This window comes from Stegostoma tigrinum, chromosome 7 (genome assembly GCF_030684315.1).
Source record: "Stegostoma tigrinum isolate sSteTig4 chromosome 7, sSteTig4.hap1, whole genome shotgun sequence".
Taxonomy (NCBI): Eukaryota; Metazoa; Chordata; class Chondrichthyes; order Orectolobiformes; family Stegostomatidae; genus Stegostoma; species Stegostoma tigrinum.
In genome coordinates, this window is record NC_081360.1 from 58,739,218 (window position 1) to 58,764,070 (window position 24,853).

Consider the following 24,853-nt stretch of genomic DNA (forward strand, 5'->3'; position numbering starts at 1 on the left):
CAAGCAGATTTAGCATGGTTTCATGCAAGGGAAATCACGTCTGACTAATTTATGAGCATTTTTCAAGGAACCTCATACCACAGTGGATAGAGAGGAACCAGTAGATGTGCTTGTATTTCAACTTCCAGAAGGCGGCTAATAAGGTAGTTCACAGGGATTCAGCCACAGGATAAGAATCCATGATGTTGGAAGTAGGATATTAGCATGGATAGAAAATTGGCTAAAATGGGCAGGAAACAGCAAGTGGGAATAAGAGATTTTTTTTCCAGGTTGGCAATCTGCAACAAGTAGGTTTCCACAGGGATCAGTGCTGGGACTGCCACAGTTTACAACATATATTAATGATTTGGAGATGAAAGCAAATGTACTGGAGCCAACTTTGCAGATGACATAGAAATTGGTGGAAAGGCAGATTGCAAGAGGGATGCAAACAGTTTACAGAGACATATTGATACATTAAGTAAGTGGGCAGAAAATTTGCAAATTAGTAGCATATGGAAAAATGTGAAGTTGTACATTTTGGAAGAAATAACAAAATAACAGAATTACTGATTTGGAGAAAAACTAAATAAAGCTACAAGTCAAAGGGACTTGGGGTACCTGTGCATGAAACACAGAATGCCAGCACACAGCTGTCACAGGTAATCAGAAGTGCTAATGGAATATTAACCCTTATTACAAGAAGGTTGAAAGACTGGGAAGTTTCACTGCAACAGTACAGAGTGCTGATGAGATCACATGTGGAGCACTGTCAGCAGTTCTGATTAAATTATTTAATTGGAGACCATGCTGAATGCACTGGAGTTTAGAAGAAAGAGAGGCGATTTCAATGAAGCATAGAATTGTTAAAGGACTTAACAAAGTTAATGCTGAGAGGGTGCCTTCCCTTATGAGTGTGTCTCGGACCAAAGGCACCATAACAGAATTAAGGGGTGCCAATTTAAGTATGACATCAGTAAGATTTTCTTCTCTCAAGAGGGTTGAGAGTCTTTGGAACTTCTTGTCAGAGACCAGGGACAGAGTTCTTGTGTATATTTAAAGCTGAGGTACGGACGTTCTGGATCAATACAGAATCAAGGGTTGTAGGGAAGGGGAGGAAGATGGATATGAGGAGAGCTGGATCAGCCACATGCCTGTTGAACAACGGAGCAGCTCATGGGGATGTGGTATATGCGAACAGCTTACTCTGTTCTTATGATAACTTGATGAACCATCCATCATATCCCAAGAGCCTTCTTCCTCAAATCATTAAGTTTACTCACATTCAGGATACAGTTACAAGGGGTGGGTCTTTTGCCAAAATGTATAGATACTTACTGATAATATATTCAAGTGCTACGTTTTAGCCTATTATCTACCTTTTTAATATTTTTAACAAATTGATGTAATAGTCCTTTTCTCTTTGAAACACATTCGTCCCACCACCATACTACTTCCCTGTAGTCATGCAAATCTTTCTCTTAACTATTTATTACAGTCCATTTTAAAAGTTACAGTTGAATCTATTGCCATCACTCTTTCAAGCAATACATTACAAATCATATTACACTATACTAAAAAACATTCTTCACAGCACCCCTCAGGTCCTACTGTAATTTATCTTCAGTGAACATTCTATTTGTTTACTCATTTGGTTATGAGCCAGATAGAGTATTGTGGTTTACTCAGACTTTACTCGGACTACATAAACAAAAAGCAGCAGACCACAATGTACACAGTAACAATATGCATTGCAGAAGCCTTCAGTCAGAAATAACAAAATACAAAAAGTGTCAAGAATAGCATACTTGTGCTACATGATTTGAACAATTTTTTAAATTAAGATGTACACTTCCAACATCTTCACGTATCCTTTGACCTTCAAAAGATGTATCAGAATTCAAGATCAAGTTTTTATGCCATACTTTACTATTACATTACACTATGCCAATTAAATTATAGTATATTAAACATTGTTAAAAAGAGATTAAAGTTGAAGCTTTTCTACTGTACTCATGACAACCTGTATGTAAGAAACCAAACTTGGAAACAGAACATCAATTTATATCGTATGTTGATCGGTTGGACCGTGGTTGAGATGGAGGTATAATCTTAGTTAGCCAAACAAATACAGACTGGTGTTGTAGACTTTGACAGAGAGTGCACTGCCACAACTATAGTATCCCTGCTGTATAAACATACAGTTTGACGAATATTTCGACTCCCGTTATCTGATTTGTAATCTGCCTAATGACATGTAGCTTCTACAAATGATTTCAGAAATTCGCAGCAGGCTATCTCTATAACTCAATAAAAGAAAATCACTAAAAGATGAATGAAGGGATAGAAAACAAAGACATAGCAAAATAATTTTTGAAATGTTTGTTAACAGTACATCAAAGAAAACATTAGAAAGCTTGGAAAAACCATAGAGGAAACAGACTATTTGCCTTTTGAAGGGCAGTGATGCAGGATGCGGTGGGATGGATGAGAACTGGTGCATATTAAATACAAGCTTGTGAAAGGCAAAATTAATTCTCTAGCACATATAGGCTATAATGCCAATAACAAGTCTTTGCATAAAAGTTTTTCCAAAGCTTAAACACAAACAAAATGGTACACACCTATATGAGTCTTAAATTTTACCTTAGTCTTCTTTGCATGTGCCGTTTCAATTTCAGAATCTGAATCACCTTCTTCACTATCTTCTTCGCCAATACTATGATCATCATCTTCATCGTCATCGTCATCGTCATCATCATCATCGTCGTCGTCATCGTCGTCATCATCATCATCATCGTCATCATCAAAGTCGTCTGAATCACTGCTGCTCAAACCTTCACTTGAAGAGTCCGATGATGTCCCTGATTCACTTTCACTATTGCTGGAGCTTTCAATTGCTTTCTTTCTGGGCTTCTAACAAAAGTTTCGTAATTAGACAAATTTCACAGGAAATTTACTTTAAATAATACAAACATTTGCTATTTGTTTAAAACACAAAATTACTTCCTTTTTGTAGCATCACATACCATGACATGCAACATTTGCAGCTAGAATAATAATTGGGTACAATCTGCTCCGCAAGTCAAGTATTATCATTTTTGATAAATCCTTGACTGAACTGTCTCTCAAATTACCCCTCCATCAGGAGAATTAATGTCGGCACAACTCTGTGTGAAAACACAGGCTGCATACCAAGGATGCAAATGACTTTCTTGCACTTCATGGTAAGAGACACTGAAATGTTTAATAAGAGTAAGCAGGAAATAACTCAAGATTTCTACAGCATTTGAAGAGGAGAGGCAGCAGGACCAGACAATAAACAAACGAATCCATCAAAATCAAAACAAGGTGCACAGAAAAAGTTGAAAGAACTGCAGATGCTGGAAAGCAGAAGCAAAAGCAACAACAGAAATCTATGGAAACATCTGTGGAAAGAAATTAACGTTTCTGAACTAGTGACCCTCCTTTAGAACACAGCTGTCCATCACAAGAGTAAAGGGAAAGAGTGCAGGTAGATCTGGTAATAAAGAGATCAGTGCCCTAGAAATAAATTATTTCAGCTTCAACATATCAAGTTGTAGAATTAGTGTAGGTTAAGATAAGAAGTGGCGAACAATATATATGAAAAAAGTCATTGGTGTTGGTGTGGTTTCACTTGCTCCCAACATTAGCTACACAGTTAAGACAAAGAATACATTAAAAAATAATGAGGGCTTGCAAGCAAGTTACTGCAATAATCCCAGCTAATTTTTATCTCCACGCTGATTGGGCAAATTGTGCTGACATTTGTGGCCTAGTGGATGAGTTCATCACATGGATATGGGATGACTTCATAGAATTATACATTTTGAAATCATCAAGGAACATAGTAGCTTGGACCTAACAACATACATGACAACAGGATTAATTATAAAGATCTCACAATAAGGAATCTTCTCGGATAGAATGATCATAACATGTTGGGTTCCATATTCAGTTTGAGAGTGAGAGATTTGAGGCCATAACTAATAATTTATTCTTAAATAATGGCAATTATAAGGGAATGACAACAATTACAAGGGAACGACAGCACAGAGCTAAAATGGACTAGATAAACAAATTAAAACGGAAGCTGATTGGGATCAGTGGCAAACATTTGAAGAGATATGTGATAACTCTCAACAATTGTCAAGGAAGATCTGCCTACTGAGTCAGTATGGGTGGAAATTAGGAACAGCAAGGGAGTAGTCACCTCGTTAGGGGTTTACTACAGGCCCCCCAATAGCAGCAGGGAGATTGAAGAAAGCATAGGTCGACAGATTTTGGAAAAGTGTGCACGCAGTAGGGTTGTTGTAATGGGTGACTTTAACTTTCCTAATATTGATTGGAACCTCCTTCGAGCAGAAGATTTGAATGGAGCTGTTTTTGTAAGGTGTGTTCAGGAGGGTTTCCTAACGCAGTACGTTGACAGGCCGACGAGGGGAGAGGCCATTCTAGACTTGGTGCTCGGAAACGAGCCGGGGCAGGTATCAGATCTTGTGGTGGGAGAGCATTTTGGTGATAGTGACCATAACTGCCTCACATTCTACATAGCTATGGAGAAGGAGAGGATTAGGCAAAATGGGGGGATATTTATTTGGGGAAGAGGAAACTATGATGCGATTAGACATGAGTTAGGAAGCATGGACTGGGAGCAGTTGTTCCATGTTAAGGGAACTATAGACATGTGGAGACTGTTTAAGGAACAGTTGTTGGGAGTGATGAGTAAATATGTCCCTCTGAGACAGGCAAGAAGGGGTAAGATAAAGGAACCTTGGATGACGAGAGCGGTGGAGTTTCTAGTGAAAAGGAAGAAGGTAGCTTACATAAGGTGGATGAAACTAGGGTCAAGTTCAGCGAGAGAGGATTACACGCAGGCAAGGAAGGAGCTCAAAAATGGTCTGAGGAGAGCTAGGAGGGGGCACGAGAAAGGCTTGGCAGAAGGAATCCGGGAAAACACAAAGGCATTTTACACTTACATGAGGAATAAGAGAATGATCAAAGAAAGAGTAGGGCCGATCAGGGATAGCATAGGGAACTTGTGTGTGGAGCCTGAGGAGGTAGGGGAAGCCCTAAATGAGTTTTTTGCTTCTGTCTTTACGAAAGAAACGAACTTTGTAGTGAATGAAACCTTTGAAGAGCAGGTGTGCATGCTGGAATGGATAGAGATAGAGGAAGCTGATGTGCTGAAAATTTTGTCAAACATTAAGATTGACAAGTCGCCAGGCCCGGACCAGATTTGTCCTCGGCTGCTTTGGGAAGCGAGAAATGCAATTGCTTCGCCACTTGCGAAGATCTTTGCATCCTCGCTCTCCACTGGAGTCGTACCTGAGGACTGGAGAGAGGCAAATGTAATTCCTCTCTTCAAGAAAGGAAATAGGGAAATCCCCGGCAATTATAGGCCGGTAAGTCTCACGTCTGTCGTCTGCAAGGTGTTAGAAAGGATTCTGAGGGATAAGATTTATGACCATCTGGAAGAGCATGGCTTGATCAAATACAGTCAACACGGCTTTGTGAGGGGTAGGTCATGCCTTACAAACCTTATCGAGTTTTTTGAGGATGTGACTAGAAAAGTTGATGAGGGTCGAGCTGTGGATGTGGTGTATATGGACTTAAGCAAGGCATTTGATAAGGTTCCCCATGGTAGGCTCATTCAGAAGGTCAGGAGGAATGGGATACAGGGGAACTTAGCTGCTTGGATACAGAATTCGCTGGCCAACAGAAGACAGCGAGTGGTAGTAGAAGGAAAATATTCTGCCTGGAAGTCAGTGGTGAGTGGGGTTCCACAGGACTCTGTCCTTGGGCCTCAACTGTTTGTAATTTTTATTCATGACTTGGATGAGGGGATTGAAGGATGGGTCAGCAAGTTTGCAGACGACACAAAGGTCGGAGGTGTCGTTGACAGTGTAGAGGGCTGTTGTAGGCTGCGGCGGGACATTGACAGGATGCAGAGATGGGCTGAGAGGTGGCAGATGGAGTTCAACCTGGATAAATGCGAGGTGATGCATTTTGGAAGGTCGAATTTGAAAGCTGAGTACAGGATTAACGATAGGATTCTTGGCAGCGTGGAGGAACAGAGGGATCTTGGTGTGCAGATAAATAGATCCCTTAAAATGGCCACCCAAGTGGACAGGGTTGTTAAGAAAGCATATGGTGTTTTGGCTTTCATTAACAGGGGGATTGAGTTTAAGAGTCGTGAGATCTTGTTGCAGCTCTATAAAACTTTGGTTAGACCGCACTTGGAATACTGCGTCCAGTTCTGGGCGCCCTATTATAGGAAAGATGTGGATGCTTTGGAGAGGGTTCAGAGGAGGTTTACCAGGATGCTGCCTGGACTGGAGGGCTTATCTTATGAAGAGAGGTTGACTGAGCTCGGTCTCTTTTCATTGGAGAAACGGAGGAGGAGAGGAGACCTAATTGAGGTATACAAGATAATGAGAGGCATAGATAGAGTTGATAGCCAGAGACTATTTCCCAGGGCAGAAATGGCTAGCACGAGGGGTCATAGTTTTAAGCTGGTTGGTGGAAAGTATAGAGGGGATGTCAGAGGCAGGTTCTTTACGCAGAGAGTTGTGAGAGCATGGAATGCGTTGCCAGCAGCAGTTGTGGAAGCAAGGTCATTGTGGTCATTTAAGAGACTGCTGGACATGTATATGGTCACAGAAATTTGAGGGTGCATACATGAGGATCAATGGTCGGCACAACATTGTGGGCTGAAGGGCCTGTTCTGTGCTGTACTGTTCTATGTTCTATGTTCTAAGCATATATTCCCTTGAAGAAGAAAGACCATCAGAAGGATGTACCATCTGTAGCTATCTATGTAAATTAAAAGTGATATGAAATACTGAAAGAAGAAGCAGAATAAAAGACTGGGAAAGTTTAAGGAACCGGCCAAAGATGAATGAAAAATAATAAAGGAGAAATTAGAATATGAGAAAAGAAACTCGTAAGTACGTGAAAAAAAAAGGTTTATATTAAAAGTAGTATCTACAGTGGGTATTAGCCCTTGAACAATTATCTTCCCTGTCTTCACTGTAGAAAAATCATACCAAGAATAGTAGAAAAATCAAGAGACCAGGAGAAGACGGAACTTAAAGCAATCACTACCATGCAATTAAAAATAACTCAAAAACTAGTAGGACTTAAGACCGAACAGAAAACAAAGAACAAATAAAATTACAGCACAGGAACAGGCCATTCGGCCCTCCAAGCCTGCGCCAGTCCAGATCCTCTACCTAAACCTGTTGCTTATTTTCCAAGGATCTGTATCCCTCTGCTCCCTGTACATTCATGTATCAATCTAGATACATCTTTAATGATGCTATCATGCCCGCCTCTACCACCTCATCAGGCAATGCGTTCCAGGCACCCACCACCCTTTGGTAAAGAACTTTCCACGCATATCTCCCTTAAACTTTTCACCTCTCACCTTGAAATCGTGACCCAGAGTCATTGAGTCCCCCACTCTGGGAAAAATCTTTTGCTATCCATCCTGTCTATACCGCTCATGATATCATAGACCTCAATCAGGTCGCCCCTCAACTTCCATCTTTCTAATATAAAATAGCCTTAATCTACTCAACCACTCTTCAAAACTGGCACCCTCCATACCAGGCAACATCCTGGTGAACATCCTCTGCACCCACTCCAAAGCATCCACATCCTTTTGGTAATGTGGCATCCAGAACTGTACGCAGTATTCCAAATGTGGTCAAGCCAAAGTCCTATACAACTGCAACATGAGCTGTCAACTCTTGTACTCAATACCCCGTCCGATGAATGAGAGCACGCCATATGATCATTGAAAGCTGCCACCCAGGTTGACAGGATTGTTAAGAAGGCATACAGTGTTTTAGCTTTTATGAATAGAGGGATCGAGTTCCGGAACCAAGAGGTTATGCTGCAGCTGTACAAAACTCTGGTGCGGCCGCACTTGCAGTTCTGCGTACAGTTCTGGTCACCGCATTATAAGGAGGATGTGGAAGCTTTGGAAAGGGTGCAGAGGAGATTTACTAGGATGTCGCCTGGTATGGAGGGAAGGTCTTACGAGGAAAGGTTGAGGGACTTGAGGCTGTTTTCATTAGAAAGAAGAAGGTTGAGAGGTGACTTAATTGAGACATGGTAAATAATCAGAGGGTTAGACAGGGTGAATAGGGAAAGCCTTTTTCCGAGGATGGTGATGGCGAGCACGAGGGGGCATAGCTTTAAATTAAGGGTTGAAAGATATAGGACAGATGTCAGAGGTAGTTTCTTTGCTCAGAGTAGTAAGGGAATGGAACGCTTTGCCTGCAATGGTAGCAGATGCGCCAACTTTAAGTCGTCATTGGACAAGCATATGGATGTACACGGAATAGTGTAGGTTAGATGGGCTTCAGATTGGTATGACAGGTCAGCACAACATCGAAGGCCGAAGGGCCTGTACTGAGCTGCAATGTTCTATGTTCTATATGCCTTCTTGGCCACTATCAACCTGCATTGCCACCTTCAGGGTACAACAGATCTGAACACCCAGATATCTCTGTGCATCAGTTCTCCCCAGGGCTTTTCCATACACCGTATAGTTCGCTGTTGAATTGGATCTTCCAAAATGCATCACCTCGCATTTGCCTGGATTGAACTCCATCTGCCATTTCTCCACCCAACTCTCCAATCTATCTATATTCTGTTGCATTCTCTGACAGCTCCTCCACCAATCTTAGTGTCATCTGAAAACTTGCTAATGAGACCATCTATACTTTCCTCCAAATCATTTATGTATATCACAAACAACAACGGTCCCAACATAGATACCTGTGGAACACCATTGGTCACAGTTCTCCATTTTGACAAACTGCCTTCCACTACTATTCTCTGTCTCCTGTTGCCCAGCCAGTTCTCTATCCATCTAGCTAGTTCACCCTGGACCCCATGCATCTTCACTTTCTCCATCACCTACCACGGGGAACATTATCAAACGCCTTACTGAAGTCCACGTATATGACATCCACAGCCTTTCCCTCATCTCTCAACTTTGTCACTTCTTCAAAGAATTCTATCAAGTTGATAAGACATGACCTTTCCTGCACAAAACCCATGTTGCCTATCACTAATAAGCCCATTTTCTTCCAAATGTAAATAGATCCTATCCCTCAATATCTTCTCCAGCAGTTTCCCCATCACTGACGTCAGGCTCGCCGGTCTACAATTACCTGAATTATCCCTGCTATCCTTCTTAAACAAGGGGATGACATTAGCAATTCTCAGTCCTCTGGGACCTCACTTGTGCTCAGGGATGCTGCCAAGATATCTGTTAAGGCCTCAGCTATTTCCTCTCTCACTTCCCTCAGTAACCTGGGATCGATCCTATCTGGACCTGGGGACTTGTCCACCCTAATGTCTTTTACAATACCTAACACACTGCCACCCGACGTCCTTATGCTGAAATGACCTGCAGTAATCAAACATCTATCCCTTTCCTCAACATCTGTCATGTCCCTTTCCTCAGTGAATACTGACGCAAAGTACCCATTAAGAATCTCACTCATTTTCTGACTCCTCGCATAACTTCCTACCTTTGTCCTTGTGTGGACCAACCCTTTCTCTAGTTACCCTCTTGCTCCTTATGTATGAATAAAAGGCTTTGGGAGTTTCCTTAACCCTGTTTGCTAAAGATATTTCATGACCCCTTTTAGCCCCCTTAATTCTGCACTTCAGATTGGTCCGACTTTCCCAATATTCTTCCAAAGCTTAATCTGTTTTCAGTCACCCAGACCTTATGTATGTTTCAAATGATACGTCCCCAGATCTGACGACCAGCATCCTAGAATCGTAAAAGAAGTGGCTGCAGAGATAGTGGATATATTTGTCACCATCTTCCAAATTTGCTAATGTAAACTTGCCAAAGTAATCCATTTTACTTTAAGGAGGGTCGTACTTATGCCGGATTCCATTCAGAGAAGAATCTGGAAGCTATGTCCTGGGGCAAAGCGTCTTTCTGATGAGGAAAGGTTGAACAGGTTGTACCTATACTTACTGGAGTTTAAAAAATGAGAGATGGCCATATTGGAACATGTAGGATTTTGAGAGAGTTTCAGAGGACGGATGCTCCCCAGAGAGCAGTGGAAACTAGATCATCGAATACATTCAAGGAAGAATGACATTTCTGAACTTTCAAGAGTCCACAACTATGGGGGTCAGGAAGGAAAGTGGAGTTAAGGATACAATCAGGTCAGCCTTGATCTTTTTGAATAATAGAGTAGTCTCAGGATGATGAAGGGCCAATGCCTGCTCATGTCCTTACAATACTGGGCATGTATCTATTGTGCTCTTTTATGAGTGCACACAAACTGCGCAATCACAGAGTGGCAGTCTATGCAGTCACAGTCCATCTCTGCTAGGAGATGTTGCACCATCAAATAATCACCTGTGCTATCAATGGCACTCTATAACATGGGGAAGCCAATCGTCCTGGTAGGCCCATGCCCATTCCGCATGCTTCTTGCCAAAGAGAACACATTGTACACTCCTTCTTCCCGACATCCAGGTCAACCATCTAATGCAGCAGTTAAGAGCAAACTGGGAGAAATTAGTGATCTTACCTGCTCCAGCCTTTGAAGATCTCATGACTAATGACAAAGCCACCCTTGCCCTGCTGGGAGATTGCAGGACTGTCTGGCAGGTAGAGTTCAACAAGTACATCCTTCATAAAATTAACACTACGCAAACACCAGCAAGTGACATGAGAGAAATATTCCCTGAAGATCCTTAGTCAATAAGTCCCTGTGATGAGAGCCCTTCTCCCTTTCCTGCTCAGAGAAGCCTGTGCTGCTTCTGCTCATGCTGCAGGGTAAACAAGACATTAATTGCAACATCCATAAGGTTGGTGAATTGCTCAGCAAGCTAGCTGGTTATAGTTCAGATGTTTCGTCATCATGCTAGGTAACATCAGTGTGGCCTCTGATGAAGCCATGTTGTTCTACTCTGCTTAGTATTTATGAAATCCAGCCTGTTGAGGTGTTTTGCGCCATTTCTGGTTCTTTTTTGCAAAGTTTATATATACGTTCCAGTTCCACATGTTTAGTGGATTGCTTTAGTGGAGAACCAGGCCTCTAGGAATTCTCATGCATATCTCTGGATGGCTTGAGCTAGGATGGTCCCAGATAAATTAAGGCCTTCTTTGTCCAGGTGTACTATGACAAGGGAAAATTCTCCATGATGTTTCGCTGCTAACTGGTCTTTGTGTATCCTGATGGCTAGTTTCCTTCCTGTCTGGTCATGTAATGTTTTTGGCAGACCTTGCACAGTATTTTGTGCACCACGGTGGTCCTGCACGTAGTGAATATGGGGTCTTTGGTTCTGGTGAGTGTTTGTCATAGTGGCTGTGGGCTTGTGTGCCATCTTGATTTTGAGTGGTCATAGGAATCTTGTTATCAGTTCTGATGACACTTGACATACAGTCATGTGACCAGGATATTAGTTATTTTGTGTCCTCTCGATGTTGTCTATCTAGCAGGTATCTGCGGATGAAGTTAGTGGGATATCTATTGATAGTGAAGACCTTGTATATGTGCTTTTCCTATTTCTTGTGAAGTTCAGGTGTGTTGCAGTGGGTCGCAGCCCATTTGAATAGTGCCCTTACACAGCTTTGCTTGTGGGCGTTGGGATAATTGCTGTGGAAATTGAGGATTTGGTCTGTGTGGATTGCCTTCCTGTATACTGTGGTTTGGAATTCTCCATCTGTCATTCATTCTACCCTAATGTCGAGGAATGGAAGTTGATCGTTGTTTTCCTCCTCTCGTAAATTTGATCATGGTGAATACGTTGTTGATGAGGTGGTGTCTCTCTTTTAACTCAGTGCATTTCATGATGACAAATGTGTCATCCACGTATCGTATCCACATTTTTGGCTGAATGCGGTGGAAGGTCATGCATTCCAACCTTTGCATGACCGCCCCTGCAATAATTCCTGAGATGGGTGAGCCCAGAGGTGTACCATTAATTTGTTTGTATGCTTGACTGTTAAAGGTGAAGTGTGTGGTGGAGTTCGATGTCCACCTGTTGGTAAGTTCTGCATCTGCAAGCAGTGCCTGTGCTTTTTCAATAAAGTCTAGTCTGTTCAGATTGACAGTCATGGGTCCTTTGTCTGTTGGTAGGATTATGACGTCCCTGTCTTTTCTGGAGTCTTCCAATGCTTTTCACTCTGACATATTTAGGGTGTCCCAATCATTCCTCTGGCTCAATGCAGGGATGATAGTCTATTGGATGGCCTGTTGAGTTTCGTCCATGAGTCCATTTTTTTTTTAAAGGTGTATCTTCCAGAGCAGCCATAAAGACTCTTCTGTTTGCATCTCTGGTTATAGTTTAGTCAACATATTAGGACAGCTTTCTTGGTTTTGGTAAGTGGTCTATTGGATAGGTTTCTTACCCATGAGTCTGGCTTGTTACTGTTCTTGTCTTTATGGGGGATTATTTTGGTCAGCTTCGCCTGAAATTTGTCTCTCTTCTTAGTTCTGGTCCTGTGTTATTTGGTGTTGATGGCCTGTTCTGGGGTTGTAGTCCATTGCTGGTTGGTTACATTGTGGTACGACTTTTGGCAGGAAATTTCTCGTTCATTCTTGTGGACCCAGTTACAGGCACAGCACTAATCACTACCCGAGGCATTCTGAGGCTATTTTGTACACCTGTAGGTTGTTGAGTGGAGATTTGTATTTCATGCTACAGGGCAGTACCTGGTTCCTGAGGCATTCGTGGAGAAAATGAAGTTGTTCATGGGTAGCACTCAGTTGATTGGTAAAGGTTTCCTATTGTTGGGCTATTTTGAGCATGTTACGCCCGTAAGGTGTTTAAGGTTCTTGAGAGCATTTGTCGCTCGGATTGTGGGTGAAGTTATGGACTTGCTCGCTGAGCTGGCTGGTTATGTTTCAGATGTTTAATCACCATGCTAGGTAACATCATCAATGCGAGATAACAAAGTGTGAAGCTGGATGAACACAGCAACCCAAGAAGCATCTCAGGAGCACAAAAGCTGACGTTCGGGCCTACACCCTTCATCAGAGAGCCAGGGTCTCTGAGAGGTCTAAGCCTGAAACGTCAGCTTTTGTGCTCCTGAGATGCTGCTTGGCCTGCTGTGTTCATCCAGCTTCACACTTGGTTATCTTGGATTCTCCAGCATCTGCAGTTCCCATTGTCTCTGATACAACATCATCAGTGCGGCTGCCTTTGAAGCAATCTTGTTCTACTCTGCTTAGTATTTCCACGTGGGACCAACAGTGTACAAAATACTGTGCAAGAACTGCCAAAAACATTACACTGACCAGACAGGAAGGAAACTAGCCATCAGGATACACAAACACCAACTAGCAGCGAAACAACACAACGAACTTTCCCTCATTTCAGTACACTCGGACAACGAAAGCCATCAATTTAACTGGGACGATGTGACCATCCTAGCTCAAACCAACCACAGACACGCATGGGAATTCCTAGAGGCATTGTGGAATTAGAGTCCATATACAAACGCTGGCTAAAAAGAACTGGAAATGACACAAAACACCTTAGCAGACCAGATCATATAAATACTAAGCAAAGCAGAACAACATCGCTTCATCAGAGGCTGCACTGATGACGTTACCTAGCATGAAGATGAAACTTCTTAACTGTAACCAACCAACTTGGCAAGCAAGTCAACAACCTCACACACAACCCAAGCTACAAATCTTTGCAAGAGACTTACACAGCATCCATGATCAGGGAAGTGCCTGACCAAAAATATTAACTCCAATCCAAGGCCTACACCAAATACTGCATGACTCCTCATTGATTTTAACCAATTATAAGTGGGACAAGAAAACTCACAGCACATACATATGCTCAGACAGCGCCAAAGAAACTAATCAACTGCTAACCTAACTCTTCTCTTTCAAATGATGAAGGATGAGAGGTGACTTGATAAAGGTGTGCAAAATGATCGGAGGTATAGATACAGCGGGCAGCCAGAGACTTTTTCCTCGGGTGAAGATAGCTATTACGAGGGGGCTTTAAAGTGAGTGGAGACAGATGTAAGGGAGACGACAGAGGAGGGTTCTTTACTCAGAGTGGTAGGGACATGGAATGCATTGCTGCAGAGGGTAGTGGAGTTGGTCTCACTAGGGCATTTAAGTGGCTATTAGATAGGCATACGGATGATAGGATAAGAAAGGGGTGGAGGTTAGGTAGACCTTATGTTTTGGGGTAAAGGTTCAGCACAACATCATGGGCTGAAGGGCCTGTGCTGTGCTGTACAGTTCTATGATCTAACCTAAAAAGTTGACAAGCCACATAAAACATATGTGCGTGTAGGTGAGTGTGTGTGTGTATTTGTGGGTGGAAGGGATTCTGTGTTCTTCCTGCTAAATTTATATTCTGTTTATATTCTTTTTCCACAAAGGAGAGCTAGCTAGAGTACCAAGGTTGAAAATGGCAGCACAGACCTCAAAACATCATTACACCGAGTGATGATCTGGCTGCGCTACAACCTCTAGTACACACTCTCGAAGCCTGTACAAACATCCTTATCAAAATGGTACTCAGCACAGACATTTTGATACCAAACAGTACCAACAGCACAAAACCTATATGTATTATAGGTGCAAATTTTCAGTCAAGAACTGCTAACTTGACCATAACAATGAGCTTTTGCAATAAATGAAATAACAAATTTAAAATAAATAGGAAAAAAAGTACATACTTTTTCCTTTAGCTTGTCTGTTGGAGTTTCTAGATGCTTATTTTGTTCAAGAACACATTTGTGCCCTTTTCCAGAGATTGCCATCTTGGCTTGTCCAATGGTACCAAGTCCAGATGTGCTCACTCCTGATACTGCTGTAATGGTGTTACCATTCAATGATCCATTCATACCTTCAAAAGAAAATACAAACCGTGAAACAGCATTCCAACAACATTTGTTAATCAATCATTTGTATAAATATGGCTAGAAATTCAAAACAATATCTATTGCTCTTCACTACAATATTTGCAGTGGAAGCAAACTAAAGTTTAATCTGAAATACTTCTGTTTCTCCATATAAAATCATGGATAATTTTAAAGCACAGAATTAAAATGTCTCCGGCCTTTAAGAGTCTTTAATTAATTTGCAGGGGTGCACTTGCGCATGTGCCACAGGGAGCCAAAGTTTTCCAATTTGCCTCTTATTCTGAAGCAATGTCAGAATACAGTTTGCTGCAGCAACCTGAAGATGATCGAGAACAAAAACGAAATTGCTAGAAAAACTCAGCAGGTCTTGCAGCATCTGTGAAGGAGAAAACAGAGTTAACGTCTGAAAATGACTGAATATTCTATTAATAACCAAAGCAGAATAGGAGTGAACAAGATAAACGGGAGAATGATAAATTGTATACTTGAGCCCAAAGTCAGCAAAATGGCAGCACCATGACACCTTCCATTCACAAGCAAAAAAAATTAACAATCCAAGGTCAAGAAACTTGAGTGGTACTCCAGTTTCAAATAGGGTATTTGAAGTTAAAAAGTGAAAGAAAATTACCAGCACAAACAGGTTAATCGTATCTTACAAGTCTAGCAAATGCATTCTTCAGGCAATTGTGGTCATGTACCTGATGCATTTGTCCCTCTAAGTGTTGTCGGTCACATGTTTGGGATGTCTTTCTAAAGGATCAACAAATACCTGCAGTGTATCCTGTGGGTGGCACTCATTGCAGATCGAGTATGTCATGTCATGGCAGAGCGAAAGAGGTGCAAATGAGTCTTTGAGGTGCTCACTTCTGTTTCCTGGATGATGTTAAACTTTGGTGACTAAATATAATCTATGCATCAGAGTTAACTGTCACAACGTAGTTCAGTTTGTATCAGAGATAATGGGAACTGCAGATGCTGGAGAATCCAAGATAATAAAGTGTGAAGCTGTGTTCATCCAGCTTCACACTTTATTATCGTAGTTCAGTTTGTGATTGTTTTAACATCTAAAGGATTGTACAATGTGTACAGATTACTATGCTTTCTAATCTTGAGTATTAAGGTACTATTATTTGTATACAAGCATTCAAAAATAGCAGAAGCAAAACCAAGGCAAAACAGTCAATGATAATGGTCAGCACCTGCATCCAAAGGACCATAAGCTACCTTTTCTATCACCTCCAGCAGAATGTCATCACCAAGCAGATATTCCCCTCCCTCGCCAGCATTTCACAGGGGCCGTTCTGTCTGGAATATCCTGGTCCACTCCTCCTCCAACTCTGAAATCCCGCAAGGCATTTTCGCACGCAATAACAGAAGGTGCAACAAATACCCGTTTAACTCCGTCCCTACTATTCAATGCTCTAGACACCTTTTTCATGTGAAGCAGCAATTTACCTGCATTTCATTTAATCTAGTCTACCGGATTTGTTTGTCACAATTCACACCTCTGCAGTGGGGAGGTGAAACATAGATAGTCACGTGCTTTGCAGAACACCGACATTCTACCCCCAAAAATGACCCTGATCTTCTAGTTGCCTGTTTATTCAACACACCATCATGACCCTGGCCGATATATTTCAGTCTCAGGGCTGCTGTAGAGTTCCTGCGAGGCTTGGCACAGGCTGGAAGAGGAGCAGAGAAAACCAAGTGTAGAGCTGGATGAACACAGCAGGCCAGCTTATTTTCTGCTTGGGAATCCTGCAACCTCCAAGACTCAATATCAAGTCCATTAATTTTAAATCTATGTTTCACCTATGTTCTTTACCCATACCACATCCAGGTTTGTCAATGACATGGGCTGCTGTCAGTTCAGCCCACCCATTTTCACCTACTTATGGTCCCCATTATCAGTCTCTTCTTTCCTCCCTGGTATGCTATCATCCATCCCTTTATCTGATATCATGTCCATTTTCACCTACTTATGGCCCCTTCTTCCCCTCTCTCCCCACCCCTGCCCCCACCACCTTGCCACCGCACTCCCTGATCTTCAGCACATATTCCACCTTTCCCTAGCTACTACCAGTCCTGAAGGGGGCAATCACAGGATTCAAAACATTCTCTGCTTTATTTTCCCACAGATGCTGCCAGATCAGCTGAGTTTCTCCAGTAATTTGTGTTTTTCAGTGATAAGCATCTGTTTAATAGGAACTTGCTCTCAGGGATATCAATGTTTGGGTCTTGACTACACATGCCTCCCTTTTACCGTTTTTTATAAAGTTACAATAACAAAGCTTAGTGAAGAAGTTGCATCCATGGATAACAGACAACTCAGGGAATCAGTTGGACATGATATCCATCAATGTCTTTTACCCTTCAGAGCCAAATTGATCATGCATCCCTTAAATCAATTAGCAGGAAGTCACATTTAGCCTAGGTCAATCAGAATTATCCAACTTATCTTGCTGTAGATTACGGTTTGGAAAAAATTAATAAGTAACAATTTTCAGTAACCAACTTATGCTAGAGAAAATTTGAAGTTATCCTTCTTCTAGTCGAGAGCGGGAGACCCTTAAGGCATTGGAGTGAGACCAAGAAACCATGTGTTGATCCATGCCCTCAGTTCACTGATTGGAATTCCATTGAATGTTACTAGGAGATGCCTAAGTGCTCTTTTGTTAAAGATATTCACTGTCTGACACATGCATGGTAAAAATGTGCAATGTCACCTTATCTGGCCAACCCCAAACATCATCCAGATCTTGCATATCAGCACGGACTGCTTTACTATCTGAGGAATCACAAATGCTGCTGAACATTAGAGTAAGTCAGAAGCTGATGATTGCACAGTAATCACAACTTTTATTAGTTGGTGCAGTTGAGTTTCTGGTCAAATATAATTTCCTGTATATTAAGGGGAGGTAGTTAAGCTGTCTTTTGTTGCCAGTTGCTATTATCTGCCACTAGTATGGCATGGATAGTACAAGCCAAACATGAAGACATATCAAGGCTGTTTCCTCCTTGCATCGTTATTTTTAAAAAAAGAGATGAATTTGAACATTGCTTATTGATTGGCAGGCATTTCTACTTTAGTTTTTGGTGAAGGAGAGCACATTTTAAGCAGTTGAAGAACCCTGTGTCTGGTGCATTGGTATATCCTGGGGCTGAGGTGGCAAGTTTGATTCCATCCACTGAAAAGTTTCTTCAGCCTCTGTCATTGCCAACAGGTTATGCACAAGTTGTAACGCTGCAGCCATACATCCATGACTACAGAAGACATTGACATATAGCATAAACCAGAAGTAAGGAGGCACATTTTAAAAAAGTCAATAATTTAAAGGAAACTGGAACACACATCTAAACCAAATATTCTCAATTGAAATTGTTCCCAAATATCCACGTAGCTTGCTTTCATTCACCTTTTTGTGTCCCCCGACCAAACTTGTGTGTGTTTCGGGAATGGAATGGATTGGAATCGTGATTTGGAGTTGAAGCAGCAAACACTGGTGGAATTCGTAGCATGCCCGATGGGAAAAAAGTTGTCCCTGGACGAGTCTGCGTTTCTGTAGTTCGCCACCATTCAGCACCTTCACAAAAGCAAAGCAAGAGCTTTGTATTAGGATTTGTATTTTTAGGTGACATTGCTATACCAAATTTAAAAACTCAATCCAACATGAATCAGTACATTTCCTCAAATACCAAATGGTTAAATAATCCATATCAGGTATTCTAAACAAAATTTTCTAAGAAAATTCTAGCTAAGGATCATAAATTTTAGGTTAAAGCTTTCAGTGTCTGATGAAAGATAAATGAAAAAAAACTTTAAGAAACTGATAAATGACTCAAGGGTAAAACAAACTAACAACTTAGGTTCAATAAAGTTGTGTTTCCGTGATAAGACTCAAACAATGAGTGACTTCAGTGACATGTGGCATTGTGGCAATGTCACTGGACAATACATCCAGCAAACCCCAGGAAAACTTTGAGGGCATGGGTTTAAGTCCAACTCTGGCAGTTGTGGAATTTATATTCAATTGCTTATAATCTAGAACTGAAAGCTCAAATGAGTAATGGTGAACATCAATTGTCATGGTTACCTGGTCTGACCTACACGTGACTACGAATCCAGAGAAGTGCTTTTGACTCTTACCTGCTCTCTCCAATAGTTTACAAGCCACTCAGTTCATTGGCAATTAGGAATGCACAATAAATGGCCTTGATAGCTTCATATGTACTCGTATGAGGTTTCAGTTCCAGACTATAATCATTTGAACTTAAATTCCATAAGCTGCCATGAAAGAGTAAAGGAATAAAATCTCTCTCCAAGATCCTTCTCTGATAATGAAGACTGGGGAGAGCCCTGCAGCAGCATTGCAAGGAAACAGTCTGGCAAGATTGTCAAAAAGTGACATGGGACAAGAGGAAGCAGCTGATTGGGTAAAGTTGGGTGACTATTTAAAACAGCTGGATGATTTCTCTAACATGAAACGAGTGGAAGAAACATAGTGACTTCAGGAAATGCACCTGAAAGGAGCTAGGAATCAGCTGTTCAACCAGCAATTGCACAGAAGCTGTGGCAATTTACAGGACCATTAGGAATCAGGAGTATTCCTGTTATTTAAATTTATCAGCAAGATTACAGCATAGCCTTTTAGATGAGAAGTCCACAGTCATAAGATTTGAAAGAGAATTGCAGATTAACGAAGTTAATAGAAACGGCCCTGTGGAGTTTCAAAGCTCAGGGAGGGAGAGAAATGTCAATGAAAAACTAAAGTGACCTGTGGTTTGATCCCTCAAGAAAAGAGCAAGCTTTTAAGGTTGTTGCAAGATATAAAGGAATTCTTGGGTCAAGGAGTTGTAACAAGTAAACATTAGTTCATAGCACAAATAAATGAATACTGCTAAGCTTATAATGCTTACTTTAATTCTTAGAATTCCTTAATTCTTCATTTTATACAAGTATTGTTGCTTAAAAAACATGAAATATTATAGTGTAATTCTGTCAGTTAATTACAGGATGTTCAGCTTTCTCTTTCAACGCTAACAGTCCATAAAAAGATTTGCACTAAGTCCCACAACCTCTGAGCATCACCACTAAACTCCCAATTTTAATCCCTCTTCATGACGGCACCTTCAACTATCTGTCTCTAAACTCTAGAATAACCTACTTACAATTTTTCTACCTGTCATTTTTGTCCTTTACAACACTCCTCAAAGTCTAAATCACTACCAGAAGTTTTAGTCATCCGACCTATTATCTCACATTGCTCAGTAAATTTTTAAAATAATACTCCTACAGAGCCACTTATAACATCTTATTAAGTTAAAGTTACCACATAAATATAAATTGTTACCATCTAGACAAGTCTACTGGTAGACTGAACAAACAGAAAAGATTTGGTCTCAGAGAAGTGTCAGTTCATTGCTTCAATAGAATTTCTTTCCAGCATGAGTTAGTAAGTAGCAACGAAGAACACTGTTTTCCTTGTCCACTACATGTGTTCCAGAAGAATACAGAGATCCTATCATCCTAGCTAGAATCATAGGATTCTGAAAAGACTGGAAATTAAAAATCATTCATACAGCTCAGTTAGGTGACTATTTTTGGAAGAAGAATTTTGAATGAAATAAATACAAGATAATGGTGAAAGAACTAATTGTGTTCAAACACAGTCCTTGTAAGTTAATTAGGAAGATTTCCATTAAGTTGCATTTTGCAAAACAACAAAACTGGATAAACATTAACTCATTGTAATTTTCCCTCAAATCTTTTTCCTCTGCAGCTCAGAAATGTGGGACCACTTTTGGATTTGCAAATATTACAGAACATAGAACATTACAGCACAGTACAGGCCCTTCGCCCTCGATGTTTTGCGGACCTGTCATACCAATCTGAAGCCCATCTAACCTACACTATTCTGTACGTCCATATGCTTGGCCAATGATGACTTAAATGTACTTAAAGTTGGCGAATCTACTACCGTTGCAGGCAAAGCATTCCATTCCCTTACTACACTGAGTGAAGAAACTATCTCTGACATCTGTCCTATATCTTTCACCCCACAATTTAAAGCTATGCCTCCTCGTGCTCACCATCACCATCCTAGGAAAAAGGCTCTCCCTATCCACCCTATCTAACCCTCTGATTATTTACCATGTCTCAATTAAGTCACCTCTGAACCTTCTTCTCTCTAACAAAAACAGCCTCAAGTCCCTCGGCCTTTCCTCGTACGACCTTCCCTCCACACCAGGCAACATCCTAGTAAATCTCATCTGCACCCTTTCCAAAGCTTCCACATCCTTATAATGCGGTGACGAGAACTGTATGCAATATTCCAAGTGCGGCCGCACCAGAGTTTTGTACAGTTGCAGCATAACCTCTTGGTTCTGGAACTCGATCCCTCTATTAACTCATTAGAGGTTCTACTAGAAAGTGACACGTCATCTATCACTCCCAAGGACAATCTATTCTGCGGATCAGAGTTAGTGACAATAAATGTTTTTCAGTCATGATTTGCAGTTTCAAAAAATGCTGTTATATTAATATTGGAGCTTTTATTTCATAATATCCCTAAAACCAAGTTGTATAAACAGAAATAAACTAAAGGAATTATGATTTATAGAAAAAGATGCTGTGTTTTTTTTCCCCATTGTCATCAGTTTCACTATTGGAAAAAATAACTTTTAGGACTCACTAATTCTAATTCACCAAACATAAAACAGAGTTAACATCCACTGATGCCTCAAGCATAGAATGTTTCAGCATCAGAAATGGATCGATATCTTACATTAAGGGCATTAAATTACTGAGGTTATTTATAAGACATTTGTAACAAAGCAAGATTTGTTGTAACTGTTTCAAAAATTGTTAACACTTATAAATATCATTGTCAACTAATCCTCAATTTGCAAATGAAAGTGCAACACCACTTGAATTAGAGGATTCATTGATGATCCAAATAACATGGAAAATAAAGCTGCAAGCCTCAACAAACATGTTTAATTTAGTTTTTGTTATGAAAGACAGAGAGCGAGAGACAGTGCGAGAGAGAGAGAAAGAGAGATGTCATTGAAACTCTCAGAATCCCGAGAGGCCTGGATAGAGTCAACACAGAGAGGATGTTTCCACGACCAAGTCATGGCTCACATCAACACTAGCCTACGCAACTGTCTGGATCCTTTGCAATTTGCATCTTTGCACAACAGGTCCACAGCAAACAACATCATCCTAACCCTACGCTCATCCTTGGAACATCTGGACAACTAGAATACTGACATCAGGCTCCTAGTTATTGGCCACAGTTCCATCTTCAACACCATAATTCCAAACAGACTCATCTCGAAACTCCTAGGTTTACGCTCCACTTTCTGTAACAGAACTCTTAACTTCCTGATCCATACACCGCAGTCAGCTAGAATAGGTATCAACACCTCCTCCATTATCATCTTCAACACTGGTGTCCCACATGGCTGCGTACTGCTTATATACTGTATGGTGATGACTGTATGGTGAAATTCGGCCCCAACTCCACATACATGTTGCCAATGACACCACCGTTATAGGTCAGATTTCAAACAACAAGACAGCATACAGGGAAGAGATTGAGCGCTTAGTGGCATGGTGTTAGGACACCAATCTCTCTATCAATGTCAGCAGAAGAAAGGAGATGGTCATTAAAGCAGAGTGGAGGGCATGCACCTGTCTGCATCAATGGTTCTTCAGTGGGGTGGCTGAAAGTGGCAATTTGTTGGTGGTGATGATCACCAATCTGTCCTAGTCCATCCACATTGACGTGACCTCAGAGTGAAGGGAAAACCCTTTAGAGCTGAGATAGACAGAAATTTCCTCAGCCAGTAGGTGGTTAATCTGTGGAACTCATTGCCACAAAGGACTCTGGAGGCCAAGTCATTGGGTGCATTTAAGACAGGATCCATAGGTTAGAACATAGAACATAAAACATAAAACATAGAAAAGTACAGCACAGTACAGGCCCTTCGGCCCACGATGTTGTGCCGTGGAATAATCCTAGTCCAAAAATAGAATAACCTAGCCTACATTCCCCTCAATTCACTGCTGTCCATGTGCATGTCCAGCAGTCGCTTAAATGTCACTAATGACTCCGCTTCCATGACTACCACTGGCAAACTATTCCATGCGCTCACAACTCTCTGGGTGAAGAACCTCCCTCTGACGTCTCCTCTATACCTTCCTCCTAACACCTTAAAACTATGACCGCTCATGGCAGTCAATCCTGCCCTAGGGAAAAGTCTCTGGCTATTGACTCTGTCCATGCCTCTCATTACCTTGTACACCTCAATCAGGTCACCTCTCTTCCTCCTTCTCTCCAGAGAGAAAACTCCCAGCTCAGTCAACCTCTCCTCGTAAGACAAGCCCTCCAGTCCAGGCAGCATCTTGGTAAACCTCCTTTGCATCCTCTCCAAAGCCTCCACATCTTTCCTATAATAGGGCGACCAGAACTGAACACAATATTCCAAGTGTGGTCTCACCAGGGTTTTGTAGAGCTGCAGCATAACCTCGTGGCTCTTAAACTCGATCCCCCTGTTAACGAATGCCAAAACACCATATGCTTTCTTAACAACCTTATCCACCTGGGTGACAACTTTGAGAGAGCTGTGCACTTGAACACCAAGATCCCGCTGTTCCTCCACACTGCCGAAAATCCTGCCTTTAATCCAATATTCAGCATTTAAGTTCAACCTTCCAAAATGCATCACTTCGCATTTATCCAGGTTGAACTCCATCTGCCATCTCTCAGCCCAGCTCTGCATTCTGTCAATGTCTCGCTGAAGCCTGCAATAGCCCTCGATACTATCAACAGTATCTCCAACCTTTGTGTCATCAGCAAACATACTAACCCACCCCTCAACCTCCTCATCCAAGTCATTTATAAAATCTACAAAGAGCAGAGGCCCAAGAACAGAGCCCTGTGGGACACCACTCAGCACTGACCTCCAGGCAGAATAGTTACGATCTACAACCACTCTCTGCCTCCTGTCAACCAATCAATTCTGAATCCAGACAGCCAAATCACCCTGTACCCCATACCTCCTGACTTTATGAATGAGCCTGCCATGGGGAACCTTATCAAATGCCTCGCTGAAGTCCACGTACACCACATCCACTGCTCGACCCTCATCAACCTGTCTCGTGACTTCCTCAAAAAACTCAATAAGATTTGTAAGGCATGACCTGCTCCCCACAAAGCCATGCTGGCTCCCTTTAATCACGCTATGCTTTTCCAAATAGTCATAAATCCTATCCCTCAGAATTCTTTCCAAAACCTTGCTGACCACAGACGTAAGACTGACTGGTCTGTAATTTCCAGGGATTTCCCTATTCCCTTTCTTGAAAAGAGGAATAACATTTGCCTCCCTCCAATCTTCCGGTACGACTCCCGTGGAGAGTGAGGAAGCAAAGATCTTCGCCAGCGACTCAGCAACCTCCTTTCTCGCTTCCCGGAGCAACCTAGAAAAGACCTGGTCTGGCCCTGGGGACCTATCAGTCTTAATGTTTGCCAAAATTTCCAGCACATCAACTTCCTCAATCTTGATCTGTTCAAGCCTGTTTTCCTGCTCCTCAAAGTTCTCATTCTCAACAAGGTCCCTTTCCTTAGTGAAAACCGAAGCAAAAAACTCATTTAGGGCTTCCCCTATCTGCTCAGACTCCACGCACAAGTTCCCTACGCTATCCCTGATCGGCCCTACCTTCTCCCTGATCATTCTCTTATTCCTCACGTATGAGTAAAATGCCTTCGGGTTCTCCCTCATCCTTCCTGCCGAGCCTTTTTTGTGCTCCCTCCTGGCCCTCCTCAGTCCACTTTTGAGCTCCTCCGAGCAAGCCTGTAATCCTCTAAAGCTGTGCTAGACCATTGCTTCCTCCACCTTACGTACACTGCCGTTTTCTTTTTGACAAGAAGCACCTCTGTACCCGTCATCCAAGGCTCC

General features: G+C 41.7%; 1 protein-coding gene across 13 annotated transcripts in view; it reads right to left on the reverse strand.

Annotated features, from left to right (window-relative positions):
• Positions 1-24,853, reverse strand: part of baz2ba (bromodomain adjacent to zinc finger domain, 2Ba) — a 329,006-nt gene that overhangs the window by 134,132 nt on the left and 170,021 nt on the right. For all 13 annotated transcript variants that reach the window (XM_059647301.1, XM_059647305.1, XM_059647303.1 and 10 more), the window contains 3 exons: positions 18,307-18,474; positions 14,705-14,874; positions 2,626-2,895 (listed from right to left, as the gene is read on the reverse strand). In XM_059647301.1, coding sequence (XP_059503284.1) covers positions 2,626-2,895; positions 14,705-14,874; positions 18,307-18,474 — 608 coding nt within the window. The remainder of the gene's footprint in view (positions 1-2,625; positions 2,896-14,704; positions 14,875-18,306; positions 18,475-24,853) is intronic.